The sequence below is a fragment of the Alligator mississippiensis genome, chromosome 6 (assembly GCF_030867095.1).
Source record: "Alligator mississippiensis isolate rAllMis1 chromosome 6, rAllMis1, whole genome shotgun sequence".
Taxonomy (NCBI): Eukaryota; Metazoa; Chordata; order Crocodylia; family Alligatoridae; genus Alligator; species Alligator mississippiensis.
The window spans coordinates 80,466,682-80,484,124 of NC_081829.1; the positions used below are offsets into that span (position 1 = coordinate 80,466,682).

The window sequence follows — 17,443 nt, forward strand, 5'->3', positions numbered from 1 at the left end:
TTCCATCCCAGCCCTGCTCTTCAGAGTCTCTATAACTCCACCCGACTTGGTGTCATATGCAAACCTGCTAATAGTATACTCAAGCCTGTCATCCAAATCAGTAAGATGTTGAACCAGACTCAGGGCAGACCCCTGGGAAACCCCATTTGATACCTCCTAGACACTGAGTGATTAATGATCAATTAATCATTGGGTGCAACGATCCACTCAGTTATGTATCCACCTTACAGTACTTGTGTCTAAGTCTGTATTTCCTTAGCTTGTTAATGAGACTATCATGAGAGACAGAGTCAAAATCCTAACTAAAGTAAAGGTATATCACATCCACTGCTCTCTCCCTATCCACCAAGCCTGTCTCCTCATCACAGGAGGAAATCAGGTTGGTCAGGCATGACCTGCTTTTGGTGAATCCATGCCGACTGTGCCCGATTACCTTGTTTGCCTCTACACAATAGATTCCTAGAAGACCGGTTACATGTTGTTTTTTTTTGAAGTATCAAGGTCAGGCTGACTGGTCTATAATGCCTTGGATCCTCCTCTTTCCTTTTCTTAAAGTTAGGCAATATATTTTCTCTTTTCCAATCATCTAGGACCTCACCTGACCTCCATGAGTTTTCAAAAGGATAGCCAATAGCCCTGAAATTACCTCAGCCTATTACTTCCATACCATAGGGGGCATCTCATCTAACCCTGCCAATTAGAAAGCATCTAGCTTCTCTAAGTAATCCGTAGTCTGTTCTAGCATTATTCTAGGTTGTTTGTCGCCTTCCCCATCTTTTCTGTCAACTGCACTTATCTTTATGAAGACTGATGTAGAAAAGGCATTCAGCCTTCTCTGTATCATATAGATTGCCTTGTGAATTCTGTAAGGGACCTATGGTTTCTCTGATCTTCCTCTTACTTTTGACATACTTGTAGAAATTCTATTTATTGCCCTTGCCAGCTGCCTCTCAAATCATGCCTTGGCCTTCCTAATTTTCTCTCCGCATGCCCATGTAATACTCCTATACTCTTCTCTAGTACTATGAGCAAGTTTCCAGTTTTTGTGGGATCCCTTTCTAAGTTTTAACTTATTGAAGAGATTTTTGTCTACCTGGCTGGTTTTCTGTTGCACTTTCCATTCTTCCACCACATCAGGATAACTTGTTCCGAGACCCTTGATACGACCTCCATAAAGTACAGCCAGTACTCTTTTACCCCTCAGACTTACCTTTCAGGGGATCTGCTCACAAATTCACCGAAGTCAGTAAAATCTGCTTTTATGAAGTCCAGTGTCTTTATTCTAGTGCTCTCCTTCTTTCCCTATCTCTCGTTCTCTGTTTGAGAGAGGCAAGTTGAGAAGAGCTCCCCACCCCATCCAGTTGGACTCTCTGCCAAAGCTACCATGGAGCTGAGCCAAAGCTACCATGGAGCTGAGGATGGCAACCCAAGTAAAAGACAACAAGAAATTGTTTTTTAGATATATAGGGAGTAAAAGGAAGACCCAGGGAAAAATAGGACCCCTGCTAAATGGGCAGAAACAATTGGTGATGGACAGGGGGGACAAGGCTGAACTCCTCAACGAGTTCTTTGCCTCAGTGTTCCTAAGTGAGGGACACGACAAGTCTCTCACTGGGGTTGTAGAGAGGCAGCAGCAAGGCGCCAGACTTCCATGTGTAGACCCTGAGATGGTGCAGAGTCACTTGGAAGAACTGGATGCCTTTAAGTCGGCAGGCCCGGATGAGCTCCATCCGAGGGTGCTGAAGGCACTGGCCGACATCATTGCAGAGCCACTGGCGGGAACATTCGAACACTCGTGGCGCACGGGCCAAGTCCCGGAGGACTGGAAAAGGGCCAACGTGGTCCCCATTTTCAAAAAGGGGAGGAAGGAGGACCCGAGCAACTATAGTCCAGTCAGTCTCACCTCCATCCTTGGCAAAGTCTTTGAAAAAATTATCAAGAGCTCACATTTGTGAGAGCCCAGCAGGACAAATTATGCTGAGGGGAAACCAGCACGGGTTCGTGGCAGGCAGATCGTGCCTGACCAATCTAGTCTCTTTTTATGACCAGGTTACGAAACGCCTGGACACAGGAGGAGGGGTGGATGTCATATACTTAGACTTCAGGAAGGCCTTCGATACGGTATCCCACCCCATACTGGTGAACAAGTTAAGAGTCTGTGACTTGGATGACTACACAGTCCGGTGGGTGGCGAATTGGCTGGAGGGTCGCACCCAGAGAGTCGTGGTAGATGGGTCGGTTTCGACATGGAAGGGTGTGGGCAGTGGGGTCCCGCAGGGCTTGGTCCTTGGACCGATACTCTTTAATGTCTTCATCAGTGACTTGGACAAGGGAGTGAAATGTACTCTGTCCAAGTTTGCAGAAGACACAAAGCTATGGGGAGATGTGGACATGCCGGAGGGCTGGGAACAGCTGCAGGCAGACCTGGACAGGTTGGACAAGTGGGCAGAAAACAACAGGATGCAGTTCAACAAGGAGAAATGCAAAGTGCTGCACCTAGGGAGGAAAAATGTCCAGCACACCTACAGCCTAGGGAATGACCTGCTGGGTGGCACAGAGGTGGAAAGGGATCTTGGAGTCCTAGTGGACTCCAAGATGAACATGAGTCGGCAGTGTGACGAAGCCATCAAAAAAGCCAATGGCACTTTATCGTGCATCAGCAGATGCATGACGAATAGGTCCAAGGAGGTGATACTTCCCTTCTATCGGGCGCTGGTCAGACCGCAGTTGGAGTACTGCGTGCAATTTTGGGCGCCACACTTCAAGAAGGATGCGGATAACCTGGAGAGGGTCCAGAGAAGGGCCACTCATATGGTTAAGGGCCTGCAGACCAAGCCCTACGAGGAGAGACTACCTACAAGGAGAGAGGACCTTTTCAGCCTCCGCAAGAGAAGGTTGAGAGGTGACCTTGTGGCTGCCTATAAGTTCATTACGGGAGCACAGAAGGGAATTGGTAAGTATTTATTCACCAAGGCGCCCCTGGGGGTTACAAGAAACAATGGCCACAAGCTAGCAGAGAGCAGATTTAGATTGGACATTAGGAAGAACTTCTTCACAGTTCGAGTGGCCAAGGTCTGGAACGGGCTCCCAAGGGAGGTGGTGCTCTCCCCTACCCTGGAGGTCTTCAAGAGGAGGTTAGATGAGTATCTAGCTGGGGTCATCTAGACCCAGCACTCTTTCCTGATTATGCAGGGGGTCAGACTTGATGATCTATTGAGGTCCCTTCCGACCCTAACATCTATGAATCTATTATTTATATCAAAAAGTTATCCCCAAGAACTCATATGAATCTGCTGAATTGCTTGTGAATTGCTGTGTTTCCATCCCTGAAGATGTTCTGATAATGAAAGCCCCCCATTAGAACCAAGTCCTGTGACTTGGAAGCTTCTGTAAACTGCTTTAAAAAAGGCCTTGTCCTGCTCTTCCTCCTGGTTTGGTGGCCTGTGGCAAACACTTACCATGCTACCCCCCCCCACCCCTACTCTCCCCTTGGACCTTTACGTAGAGGCTTTCAATAGGCCTACCTTCCACTCCACACTACATCTTTGAACACATTTTCATCACCTTCACATACAAGGCAACATCTCCTCCTTTTTCCCCCTGCCTATGTTTCCTGAACAAGCTATACCCACCCATGATCTTACTCTCGTCATGTAAGCCATCCCACCATACCTCCGTAATTCCAAATTACATTATAATTCTGTGATTGTAGTTGGACCTCCAATTCTCCATCTTTTTGGAACACCACTCATGGCTGAAGAAGCCAAAGCCCTGTTGGCAATACCTTCTACACAGCCATTTGTTGATCACCAGGATGTGTCTACTCCTAAGCAAGCCTTTGCCTTTGACTAGAAGGATTGATGAGAACACCACCTGGGCCCCTTTATCCTTCTTCCCAGAGCCATGTAGTTGTTTTTGATCTCCTCAAGGTCCTGGAAGTATCATTAGTTAACACTTGCATGAGCATGGGGTAGTAGTCAGAGGACTGGACACGTCTTAGCAACTTTTCCACAACCCCTCGGATGTGGGCTTCTTGAAGGCAGCAGACCTCAGAAGCCAATAGGTCAAGCCAGCAGATAAATATTTCTCTGATCTACAAAAAAGAGTTGCCAACCACAACCATCTATCACACCACACATGACCTACAAACCTCCAAACATCATAGCTAGACACTGAACCACCAAAGAGTGGTTCAAACCATTGCTCCTTCCCTTTTAAGGGTAGGGTTTTTTTTCCATCACGTTACATTTATCGGAATCGGAATTACCAAGGAAACATTTTAAGAGAAATTTTAGCCCTAGACTAGTTGCATAACACAGACCACCTCCCAGGTTCACAAGATCAGTGACTACAATAATCATATCCTGTTGTTTGTAAAAATACCTCCACTAGGATACAATAAATACAAGATGATATTCTTACGGGAGCAATACCAATCCTAGAGGCCACATTAAAGGCAAAAAGTAATGCAACATTCAATAATCTTGAGCTTCTGCTAACCAGATGTCTTCTTTAGCTCTTGATGTATACAACCAGCCTCTCTGATTTAGGATGGGAAGGGTACACCTCAGCAAGAGTATTCTAATTTTTCTTTTGTTCCCAACTGCTTGAGGCATAAAACAAGTTTAAAGCCTCCTGACTTTTAGTATTATAATTCGGAAAACCATTTCTCACAGTTCTTCAGTGATAGTTCTTGTGCACTAGCATGCATCATGAACAACCCCTTTGCATTTAATATTTCCAATCATTTTCACTCTTTTGAAAAAAAAAAAAAGTTGTCAATAGAGTCATTCAAGGAGTACAGCATTGGAGGAATAAGGACATCATATTGGTTATAGCACATAACAAGGAACATGGACCAAACTATTTCCTGTAATTGTCACCCTATCATAGGGGAAAAAAGAATGTCCTTTTACTTCTTCCTGACCAGACTTCATATATTCAACTACATCCTTCATTGTAATAGTAATGCCTTTCTTTCGAAAGAAAGCTAAACCTAACCTTGGGGAAATGTGCAAAGGCTTGTTTGTGTGGTTTTGCTTCTGCTGGTTTTTCTTTATTTTTTGGAGACATCCTACAATACATTTAATCACAGAACAAAAAAACAAAAAAAAGGTTTGATATACATATTTCTCCAGTTAGGGGCTCTTATTCAAGTTCCTTCACATAACAAATTTTCTTCATATTAAAAATCAACAAACCTAACCTAGAAGGGCTGGGTTTTTTTTCAAGAAAACAAACAACAAATAAATAAATGGAGCCAGGCTCAAAAGTAAGCAAAAAGTCTCTTTAAAACACTGAACACTGTATACCCCGTTTTCCCCCTCTGGTCTCCACAGCTTAAATTTTCATGCATGAAAGAGAACAGCTACTAAAACAACACATGACCAAAGCCCAAGTTCAGTTAAAAAAAATTACAGAAATATTAACTTAGTATCTGGGATTGCAGAGATATAATAATATAGTATTTTAAAAGCTGAGAAAGACACCCACTAGGGAGCACAGATCAGCTGAAACTGTTATATCTGTTCCTGTATCAGTGAAAGATAGGGATGCTCAACTCCAGCTCGTGGGCTGTGTCACGCTACCCTAGAAACCAAATTTTCAGACATATGGGGATCCCTGGGCCCTGCTCAGGCTCCTAAATCCTAGCACACAGGGCCTGGCAGGGATATCGCCAGGCCCTAGTGGGGGTGGAGGGGCAGGAAATTGGGTGATGCTGGGCCCCAGAGCCTAATCCTAGCATGCAGGGCTCCATCCAGCCCACACACTGGCTCTGGGCCACTCATCTGGCCCACAGGGCCAAAAGGTTGAGCACCACTGATGTAAGAGGACTGAAACGCTAAATCCTTAAATCTGAATAAACCAGGTATATAATGCCAGTGATTTAGCTAACAATAAATTACTTTACCATTTTTCCAGTTTTGTTTCAGGGGCATTTTGATACAACTTATACCAATTCATAATGCTATAGGACCATATGTCATCTGTCATTCCACCATTTACAGGGTTTTTGTGGCATTTGAAGCAGTGCAAAATTATGTCTGTGCCCTTATACTGATATAACAGCAATGAAACAAAACAGTTACCAGTTCAATTTGATCAGTCTTATGCCAGTATAATTTAAAACTAGCAAAATTGTTTTGTCTGCCCATACCCTTAAATGTAATCTGAATGACTACTTATAAAATGCACTGGAGAAATGTGGGTATTTTGAAAGCTGAAAGAATATTCAGATTTTTTTTTAAACAGAGTGAAAAATAGGAGACATGAATTAAGCATCGCTTATGAATGTTAAAAAGTAATATATTTATTATCCACTAGGAATATTTGATATACTTAAGTAATAAAAGTATTGTAAATGAAACTGCCATGAGAAAAGACAATATTTTTAATAAAACACCGTATCCTCTGTTAAAAAATATCTACCATATGATGCAACAGTTTGTGATGGTAATAAAAAGGAATACTGGTATTCTTTTTAATTTAACACCTTCAACTCTGTTTAATTACCTACTTCACACTCTTGCTTTTATAAGAAACAAGTATCCACACATTCTTGTTCTTGACGTATACTGTGTCAAAAAGAAAAATAATGAAACGTGAGATTTCAATATGCGAGACTAGTGACATTTTGTAGGATTACTTTAACGCAAAAACTTTACTTATGTAAGTAGATTAATGGGTCAAATTACCTCCATGCAGATTACAGAAAAGAGCCCCAACATTTTGATAGTGGAGTAAAATGATATCTTTGTCATTTTCCACTATCACTTTATTATACAATGCAATATCATTATACAATATAATTATACTATATTATACAACTTAAAGACTTGAGAATCTCAACTTTCAACCATGTGCATATTTTCTGGAATAAGTTTTATGGGAAATATTCTTAGGTTTACCTTTTCTCCTTTTATTTTCATGACTAGAAGTGCAATATTACCCCTCATTTGCCAATGTTTTTCCTGCCCACCTATATTTCCTGTTTCCACCAATTCTTTCCAGGCTTCTCATCCAAACCTCAGTGACCCTGCACTGTCTTCTCTCTGTTCCTATTGCCTATCCCCAGCTTCCAAATCTGTCTCATTGTCAGTCTACAGTCTCAATCTCCACTCCAATCTATTTCTCTCTGCAACTTGACTGGTTCTTCTCCCCTCTGCATTGGAACAAGAGGGCTTCCTCATCCTTGGTGCATAAGGGCAAGCAAGCTAGGGGTCACTAAAAGGCAGGCAAATCAGACTCTGCTTCCAGTCCCAGTGCCTGGCTTTAACTGGGACAGCAACCAGCCCCACTTACAATCAAGAAAGAAGTGTACTTAGAGCAATCACTTTCTTTTGGTGATTACCAGTGTTTGTATCATCAAACCCTTAACTACAATTGGCTGTAAATTACATCAGGATTAAACATCATTAAAAAAAATAATGCAAACCTTTCTAGATAGAATGGGATAGAAATCTAAATAACAACAACAAGAATACTGTCCATCAGAGGTTGTTGGAGTAATACAATCTAGCCACACCTCTATTTGCCTTCACATAACCTTTATTATATTTATACCCAGGCCACCAGACTGCTTCACTGCTCTGCTAGTGCAGCTACACAGATGTGTAAGTGTGATATAAGATTCTTTGTCCGTAGTCTTCAGAAGTATTGCTGTGGACTGAAGTGATTTAATGCAGAAGTCCAAGACTTTGTCTTTGTGAAGTATTTGTGAATGTTTTGAGGTAAATAATGCAATGTAAAGAGACTGGTGAGAATTATTTATACATAATTTAGAAGACAATCAGTTCAAGATCACAGTTTTGGGAGCTGAGGTCAGTGGCAAGTATTCTGGAGTATGAAAGGTGGCATGGGTTCTCAAGGATCATTTAAAAACAGAATTAAATAAAAAGCTATAAAACTTGGAATCACCCAGTTTTGCATACCCCCCATATCTGAATGCTCAACAGTGTAATCTTACAGTTAGTTTAATGTAGACCTATTTTTTAATAGAGGATATGCACAATAATTGTAGTTGGATAGACTGAATGGATTAGAGTACTGGTAACAAAGATTTAGACTCTGAAAATGCTTTCAGTATGAAAGAAGACTGGATGTTTATTTCTAATTATTGCAAGGGATTTTTTTTTTTTTTTTGAAGGAAGGGCTCGAGCTCACCAAAACAACACTTCAAGGAATAGCAAACTCAAATATACTCCTACAAGGTCACGAGAAAGGCAGCAAGTTTGGACAGAGCATTTTAGAGATATGTGGATCTGATGATTAATAATGTGAACAAGAGCTTTTCTCCAGAGAAAAGCTGTACATGATGTACTAAAGGAATTCTGTTTTTCTGATTAAATTGATGAAACTGGTTTTGTATCCGTTATATTCCTTCCTCCTTACTCTGACATTGAGTATATTTTAAATATACTTGCATACAGCTTTCTAACTTGGGAATCCCTCAAAGAGAGCAATCTCTGAAAGCACAGTCTGCCAATTCTAGTGAAGATGGAGCTATTAGTCAGTTCCATTTGCTGGCAGAATAGTGGGGAGCTTTCTGTTGTTCAGTCTAATACACTTGTTTCGCCGTTCCAGCTCCTTCTAGAAGAGAACGACAACCCTTCAGGGCAGTCCCAGGGAATGTGGCAATTCAGGCAAAGCAATTGGTCTGGCACAAAAATTGGATATGAGGAGCCAAGCAAAGTGAAATTAAGCAATAAGGCAGAATAGGGAATATGTCACTCCAGGGTATCATCAAACCACGAGTGCCTTATGAAACACAAGTGCCTTCAAGCTGTCAGAGGTATGACAGTATCATATGGATGTCACATGCCCTGTATTGCCTTAATGAAGTGAAAAACTAAATATCCAGACACGACTTCATCTCAAATATGTACATTGTTAAATATATATATATATATATATATATGCAATCTTCACAGATTGGGCCTCCCTGCATTTTATAAACATCAAAGAAATGTCACACCTTTGCAGAAGAAAAAAAATCATAGAATAAGGCACCTGACATCTTGCATGCTAACACTGAAATTCAAATACAGCCAACACAGTGGATGGATTATGATTCAAACTCATAGCTCATAGGATGACAGACAGCAAACTGGAAGATCTTCTGCAGATTATCTGATATTCTCTTTTATGATATTCAGAGTAAACATCTGGGGTAGATAATCAGGTTCTAACTCTAGAAGGGACAGAGAAGACTCAGCATTAGAGAACTTAAAATTAGAAGAAAATCTTATACTGAAGGGTCCATATTTGTTTAACATTTATATGCATTTTATATGCTAAGTGCTTCTACTATGAGACAATTATCACATCAATAAAAAAAGGAAATAAATAAGGTAAAAATATTAATATCCTCCTATTCACTTCAGAATAGGAACACTGATGTTTTAATTGGACCAGTTGTTAATTTCATGAAACTGAGCTCATAATAACATAGTACTGCCTGGCCTTCCTTACTTTCCTGGCATAATAATTAAACACTATTTTCGCGTCATGAATATTGGAAAAAAACAAACATCTTCAATGAAGAAATTTATTTAACCTGATTTTTTGGTGATCATTTGGATGCTAATTAGTTTTGCGCATGTAATCTAATGACATACAACAAGATTGCTCAGATTGACCCCCACAGCTTTTAAAGAGGTAGTGATTTTCTTTCTGATCAGAAATGTGCTAAATTGTATATATACACGTTTGAAAAATTATCACAGAAAGTATCTGTATTTGGCTTTATTTTGCTTGGGATCCTGCTCAAAGAATAACCACAGGACTCTCTATATTATTACTCAAGAAAATATTTTAGTGCAGGAAGACAAAATATATAATGATCAGGGATCTAGGTTTTCCATTTGCTGTGGAAAAATGCAGATTTTCTCTTTTTTAAAGGACAAAATCACGGTAAACCACAGGTTTTCCCTTGCAGGCTGGCAGCCTTCAAGCCTACAAGGAGCTGCTTGGGGCTGTAGGGAGCATGAATGGTGCACATGCATGTAGCCAGCATACAGCCAACAGGATGGTGGGAGCATCCCCAGAAGCTGCATGCAGGTAAGACTTTTGGGGGGTTGGGGGGCAAGGGCTTGGGGACTGTCAGGGGGTGGGGTGCTGGGGCTGGAGCAGGGCAAGGGGGGCAGGGGAGAGGCACCTGCCCTTCCACTGTGGGAACGGGGTTGGGGGGCTCTTTGGGGGTAGCAGGGAGTTGCATAGCCAGGCTGGTGTCATCAGGGCCGCTGCTCATGCTCACAGGGATGGGGTGGCAAGGAGATGCTACCTAGGGGGTATAGCCAGGCTGCCTGGTGCAGTAGGAGCCCTAGCTGAGGGCAGGGGGCACCACAGGCCTCTCCCTCCAGCCTATACTGGGACTGGACTTGCTCCACTGCTACCCGCAAATGTCGGAGCTGCTGCAGCTGCTGCACTCTGGCCTGGGTGGGAAGGGGGCAGCTGGGGGCCCCCTCCAGCAGGACAGGGGGTTCCAGGTCAGGAGTGAGAGGCACTAGCAGGGCTGAGGGAGGCCGTAGCTTGGGAGTGATGGGCACCAGAGGGGGCAGAGGACTGTGGGTTGGAAGTGCGGAGCACCAGCAGGACCAGAGGGCTGCAGGTTGGGAGTAAGGGGCACCAGCATGGTCTGGGGGAGAGGGGACTGGGGGTTGGGAGAGGCACCGGCACAGCTGGGGGGCCGTGGTTTGGCAGTAAGGAGCAATTACATGGGCAGGGGAAGGGCACCAGCATATCAGGGTTGCTCACCACCATAAAGTAGCAGGGGGACAGCTGCAGTGGACCTGCGTCCTGGTGAATGAATGTGGCAGGGGGAGCTCTGATTTTCCAGGATTAAAAAACCAAAAATCAAACACCAAAATATATAGGTATTTAGAATATATTTTATTATAATGATTGAGGCACAGGTAGGCTTACAAATTGTTTTAAAATTCTAATACTATAAAGGACTTATTCTGTCTGTCTGTCCATAACACTTTATTTGCACTTTGATTGGCTGATGGAAACAACCACAGCATGAATACAGCATTTGGACAGGAGGTGGCAGCACAGTTGAGTGCTGCCATGATGGTGGGGGGACAGGCCGTGCTGGCCTTGCCCCCTCTGCCCTGCTCCCTGAAGGCGGTGGCAACAGAGTGGATGGAACAGGGGGGCAAGGCCAGTGGAGCTCCTTGGAGATGGTGGTGGCAGTGGGGGGAGTGGGGTCAGGATACCATGGGGGGGGGTAGGAGGTGAGGCCAGCTTCTGCTCCCTGCAGGTGGCGAATATGGAAGGCAGGGACCAAGGCCAGCCATACACACACATGCACATATATATTCTAATATAATAAAGCGCTTGGTCTGTCTTTCTGCGCGTCTGTCTGTATGTAATGCTTTTGGCAATCATGCATGCACCACCCAGAGGGCTGGCAATGATTGACTGCGGGGGCTCCATCTCTCAGGCAGGGAGGGAGCTGCCGCCGCCTCAGGCAGGGAGGTGGGAGCCCCGCTACTCTGCAGGAGGAGCCGGCAGTGGGTGGACAGAAGGAGCTGCTGCTGCCGCCTCAGGCAGAGGGAAGCTCTGCAGCTCCACAGGAGGAGGGGGCAGCAGAGGCGGGCAGAGGGGAAGGAGAAGCTGCCACACCCACCTCCTCAGGTGGGGGAAAACCCTGCTCCTGAGCAGGATGAGTCAGAGGCAGGCAGGCGGAAGGGAGCTGCCGCCATTGCTTCCTCAGGCAGAGGGAAGCCCCGCTACTCAACGGTGCGAGGTGGAGGAGGGCGAGTAGGGAGAGGGAGCTGCCGTCACCACCCCCGCAGGTGGAGGGAAGCCCCACTGCTCCACGGGAGGAGGTGAAAGCAGAGGCAGGAGGGCAGGTAGGGGGAGGGAGGAGCCGCCACTGCTGCCTCATCGGGCAGAGGGAACCCCCACCACTCCATGGGAGGAAGCAGAGGCAGATGGGTGGGCAGGGGGAGGGAGCCGCCACCTCAGGCGGAGGGGAGAGAGAGTGTATTAGTGATGTTTCATTTTAATTGCAGAAAAACACAGATTTTGGGGGTTTTAATCAGAGAATTTTGATTTTTTATTAGAGAATTTGCAATTTTTAAACAGAAAAGCCAGATCCTTGAATGATTTAATGTACTTTTCCATTTGCTTATTACAGCTATACTGGGTTAATTTGGTATTTGTGACTGTAAAAAAAATGGCTGAAGAACCAATATTTCCTTGAAGATTCTCCTTGGTGGTAGAAATACATATTGTCAGTTTCATAATTTGCTCATTACCAGTTCGCCAGAATAAGCATTAGAGATTTGGTTAAATGTATTAGAAGGTTGACCAGCAGGCAAACTGTTAGTTCTGTAGCTACCTAGCAGTGAAGCCATAAGAACTATAAGGCGAGTTAAGAAAGCAGACAGCTGCATGGGAAGTTCACTGGAGTAAACAATACTGTAATTTTATAAACCTCTTCACAATTCTCAACCTTCATAAAATGCATTTAGTATTTAAAATGTCTTGAAGGGATTAAATCTTCCATTACTTTTGGAGGACGAGAACCAGCTAATGAATGAGAATATTTCTAGTTCCAATTCTGATACTACTTTGCTAGCTGAGTATTTTGCAAGGAGCAAAAGCAACAACCGATGTAGATTAGAAATAGATTCTGATTGTTTTAATTAGTTCATGTGATATACTTGCTTTTCAACATGAATGAAATTTACAAAGGATAATATGCTTCATCTCCTCTATGTATTCACATCTTTACTAGTAGAAAGGAAGAGGATTTCCTTCCACATCCATTATTCCTTTAAAATTCTGATTTTTAAAATCTGCAATTTAATTACTAATTAAAAGTAATTAAATGTCATGGCATAAAATGCACTGAAGTATCAAAAAACATATCCACAAACAGAAAGCACTAATTACTAAAGGTAAACTTGCACATGTTAATGTATCATTCCAACACTGATATTTTGGACACAACCATTCAATTTCACCCTCTACCAGGAGAAGGCAATGGACCCAATATTTTCTTCTGACTAAATGGAGGTGGCAGATTCCAAAGGGTATTTTTTCTGTTCCTATAAAACCAGAAAGATGGAAGATGTGATAAAGATAAAAAGGGTTTGTGTTAGGGTATATGGAAAATGTGTGTTGATGTGGGAAACGGAGACAGGCAATCCTCAGCAATTCCCAAATTCATTTCTCCATCTACGCAGTGTTCCTTTAATTTAAAATGAGGGGGGATTGGGGGGGAGGAAACCCAGCATATTTCCAAGACACACTCTAAGACCAGTAATGAACACCTAATTTTTGTAATACTTGAAATTTCCTTCCTGTTTAGTCATTGGGAATAATGAATCAAGATGCGAGGTAAAAGTGCCAGGATTAATTAAAAGGACACTATTAGTCATTTTTTGCTTTTGTTTTTATCATATCATTTATATAACGGCATCACTGACGAGCTCAATTTCATTGGTACAAGACACTGTTTTGGGACTTCTGTAACAACCAGGGAGCTGAGAAATAAATGAGAGAGAAAACAGCTCCATTACACCTAACATGCTGCCAGGGTGCCAAGAAAAACAATATCCACAGACAATGTCATTATCAACACAATACCAATGCCAAGCACAAAACAACTCTAAGTCCAGATTCATTCAGTGAAAATAACATATTGCATAATATGTTCTATTTCCCTCTAACAGGGAAGTCCAACTAACTGAAAAGCATGCTCTTTTCAAAGCATTCTCCTCTGAGGCATCTCAGATACAGAGTGAGAAAACAATGTTATTTTAAAACATAGGTTGGTCTATTAAATTTACTAAAATGTCTAGTTAATTTGACAGGAACAGAATTAAGTAAAAAGCACCTACAAGGTCTTTACTGAAAAGGTCAAAGCATTATACATTAGTTTAAAAGGACACACACACTCCCCAAGAAAAATAGCCCTGTAGTATGCCCATGCAGCTCACCTTGCCTCAGAATTGAAGATCTGCAGAAATAAAATTTTGAAAACTTTATCACTAATGTACAAGTTGAAAATAATCTGTTTCCATTTCCCCTTTGTCTATAAGAAGTGTTGAATTTTCAAGGAAATGCAGACCAACATGTATCAGCTAATTTTCACTTTAAAAGATTCCATTTCTCTTAAAATACATGTGCAAATACCTAGCAAAAGAAACTTGGTAAACAAGTGTATTACAGTAAAAAAACAAAACAAGTAATGCTCAAATTGCTTTCCTTATCCAAAAGTTCTCTACTTTTAGCACTCAAAAACAAGACAGGAAAATACTTCAGTTCTAATCTAATACATTACTGCACACAATTTGCAACGCTGTCTTATTGGCACATTTAGATCCAAGGGTGAGATTGCACATTATAATTAGCCCACGTTAAGAACACTTAAAACTTGAATGATCACATATGAAGGCTCATTAACAAGTGCTCTCTCTCTTTTATATGACATCAAATATCAACTTCCAAATCTATGAGCCACTGCTTGGTATTATGTGAGGATCAATGTGAGGATTCCATCTACCCCATCTGGGCACTTGTAAAGACTGCAGCTTTCAAGTAAGCGCTGTGCTGTTTGTTGGACACCACATTCACACAAGGGGTTGTCCAAGATGTTCATTTTGGGAAGCGTTATTTTGAAAAATCTGTATTCAGATCTTAGTCTTTTAAGCTTTACCCACACTTCTCCATCAAGGTTGTGCCCAATGGGGGACTCATCTGGTGTTGGTGTATGTCCATGGAGTGCAGAATAGGGCTGGGGACCCTGTCAGCCTTGCGCCAAGAGAATCTGTGCTGTGAAGGAGAGGCCCTGTTATCCTCTCGGGAACACATAGCAATGTTTGCCCAGTTCTCCCCTGCCACATCTTGGTGTTTAATCTATAAGTATTGGGAGATGTTCTCCTTGCTGGAGGTACACTTCAAGGTTGATAGGCCTGTTTCTCCTTGGAGCTCAGACCTCTCCTTACACTCCAGCCAAATAATAACACAGGTGTAAAGGTATCTCAGAAAGTCTAACAGTTGTTTGGCAGAGATTCTAACTTCTCTGCTCTCTTTTCTACTTTAAGCTTAGAATCCCCTCAGCACCACCTTCAGATGAAGCAGACACAGAGGGATATTTGGTTACAACCGAAACAAAAGGAAACAGTAACAACTAAAGAAGAGAACAGCCCAGGTAAGTACTGAGAACTCTGAAGTCCCAGAGGTCACTAGGCACTTTCTTTACCCCTTTTGTAGATTCTTCCCCAAAAGCTGAGGGGGTCATCATCCAGACACAACCTCACGGGGTATTAACAACTCCAATCAAAAGGAAAAGGGAATTAAAAAAAAGAAATGAAAAATACAGGGAATGTCTTCACCTTCTGAGCAGTCCAGTCTTATTTGTAAGGCTTGGGGATCCTCCTCCTTACTCAATAATGTCTCAAATCAGTCGGTCACAGTTCTTTTCCTTATATATAATGTCAACTCAAATGTTAAAGGACAAAAAAGAAACAACCTTATTCCACACTGAGCACCGTGCATATGCTCCATACTCCCTAACATTCTCATGCTTCCCTCTGTAGCCACTTGGAGGGAACACACCGACAGGAGTATTCCCTGTAGTCGGAGCTCCTTGGAGCCCTAGGACTGAAATTCAGTCCTCTCCCTAACCCTGGGGTTCTCAAAGCCAGCAGCTTCAGGGTAGGATATGGAAACCTGCTTGCTTCCCCGGTCTGCCTTCCCCTCCTCCGGTGATGCCATTCTGCCAGAAATACTGCTTTGGCTGTGACGGATGCCAATCCGGAAAGACTGACAGCTAATAAAGTGGCGTTTGGGTGGCAGCAGCATTCTTGCTGTAGGCACTGTTTCCAGTGGGTCTGGTAGGCTTTCCAGTTTTTCCTTCATAGTTTCTGAGGAGGTGGAGAAAGCCTCTTCACAGTACAAAATGCTGTAGGGCTAGGTTTGACCTTTCCTAGCTGTCTGCCCATTCCATTGCTGCCCACAGATTTGGTTCAACATCCCGAATCTCTTCAAGGACCTTGTGGGCTTCCTGTATAAATGGTCTATGACTTTTAAGCCTCTTATGCCTCCATCTATTTGTGTCTTCAGTTAACAGTTGATGGAGCAGGTGATTTTTATTCTCTCTTTCCTCTACTGCCAGTAATGATGTTAGGGTGTGTTTTCTTATATCACTTGGCCTAATGCCCAAGAGTACAGGAAGTGAGTGAGTGAGTGAGTGAGTGAGTGAGTGAGTGAGTGAGTGAGTGAGTGAGTGAGTGAGTACACACGTGCTTGTGTGTGTGCACACACGTGTGTGCACTATGCAGTTTGTTATAAGTCTCAGTGCACTAAGTAGTGTTGAACTTTTTAGTATAACAACTTCTGGACCATACATGAGCACAATATTCTGCTGGGGCATATACCATTGCAAGTGCTGTGGTTCTGAACACTTAAAAGTTGGCACTCCATGTTGTGCTGGCTAAATCTCTTAAGGCAGTGACCCATGCAGAGACATTACCGCTGACCTCTTGCTGACTAAAGGTGGATGGGGAGCTGTAATATTTACAGGTGAGGGAATGATTCTAATGCAGGGGTGGGCAAAATATGGCTTGCAGGCTGCATCCAGCCCACCAAGTAATTCTATCCAGCCTGTGGGTGCCCACCAACTAATTGTACCCCACCCAGCTCATGTGCCTTGCTCCCATGATGGCCTTGTGCACAGAAGGGCCTGGCCCAGCCAGCACACAGATTGTAGGTGGCACTGATGCTGCCACTGCTGCAGCTGCCAAGGTAGCTGCTATGCTTCCCTGGCCTGCAGTAGTTCTTCCTCACCTCCCTGCTGCAGTGCTCACTCTGGGCAGCAGGTTGGGAAGTGGCAGAGAAGAGAGGAAGTGCAGTGGGGCGAGGGGGGAAGTGCAGGTGGGTGGGGGCAGGGAGTGTGGGGTTGGGGCTGCCAGGAGCATGAAGCCCAGTTGGGCAGGGTGTAGGAACCCCCTCTACACACTCCCCCACCATGACGCACAGCCCCCACTGCCAGTAGCAGCAGCAGCAGGGGGGGGCCGTCAGGGTGCTTGTGGCCTGTGCAAGCACTGCCACCCAGTGGCACATGGCTCCAGCTACAACTGCACATGGCGGCAAGAAGTGCAGCCAGGCTGGCCTGCCTATCGCACGGGGCTCCCTGCAGCACATGTACAGCTGCCAGCACTCATGAGCCACCAAGGGAAGCCCTGTGTGATGGAGCCCGCTGCCTTCTCCACCATGTTCAAGGACACCGCCAGAAATGGCAGGGAGCCCCACCTCTGCTTCCATGGTGGCAGGCAGTGGGGAAGAGAGCCAGTTCCTACGCATCAGGCTTCTCTCAGTGGTGCGCGAGTGCCAGGAGCTGCATGTGTGGGAGTGCTGGGAGCTGCATGTTTAATCATTGACTAAAGTATATGACTTGGTTTTTTTCTGGTTCAGGGGCATTCAG

The 17,443-nt window shown here is 43.7% G+C and overlaps 1 protein-coding gene across 7 annotated transcripts in view; it reads right to left on the minus strand.

The window, feature by feature from the left end:
• Positions 1-17,443, minus strand: part of DOCK1 (dedicator of cytokinesis 1) — a 555,371-nt gene that overhangs the window by 214,830 nt on the left and 323,098 nt on the right. Inside the window, exons 30-31 of one of the 7 annotated variants that reach the window (XM_059730037.1) lie at positions 13,956-13,975; positions 6,286-9,190 (exon numbers count right to left, since the gene is read on the minus strand). The exons of 4 other annotated variants lie outside the window; for them this stretch is intronic. In XM_059730037.1, coding sequence (XP_059586020.1) covers positions 9,126-9,190; positions 13,956-13,975 — 85 coding nt within the window. In that variant the 3' untranslated portion in view covers positions 6,286-9,125. Of the gene's footprint in view, positions 1-6,285; positions 9,191-13,429; positions 13,500-13,955; positions 13,976-17,443 lie in introns of those variants that run through there. 2 more of the 7 variants (XM_059730038.1, XM_059730039.1) reach the window with 2 other exon arrangements.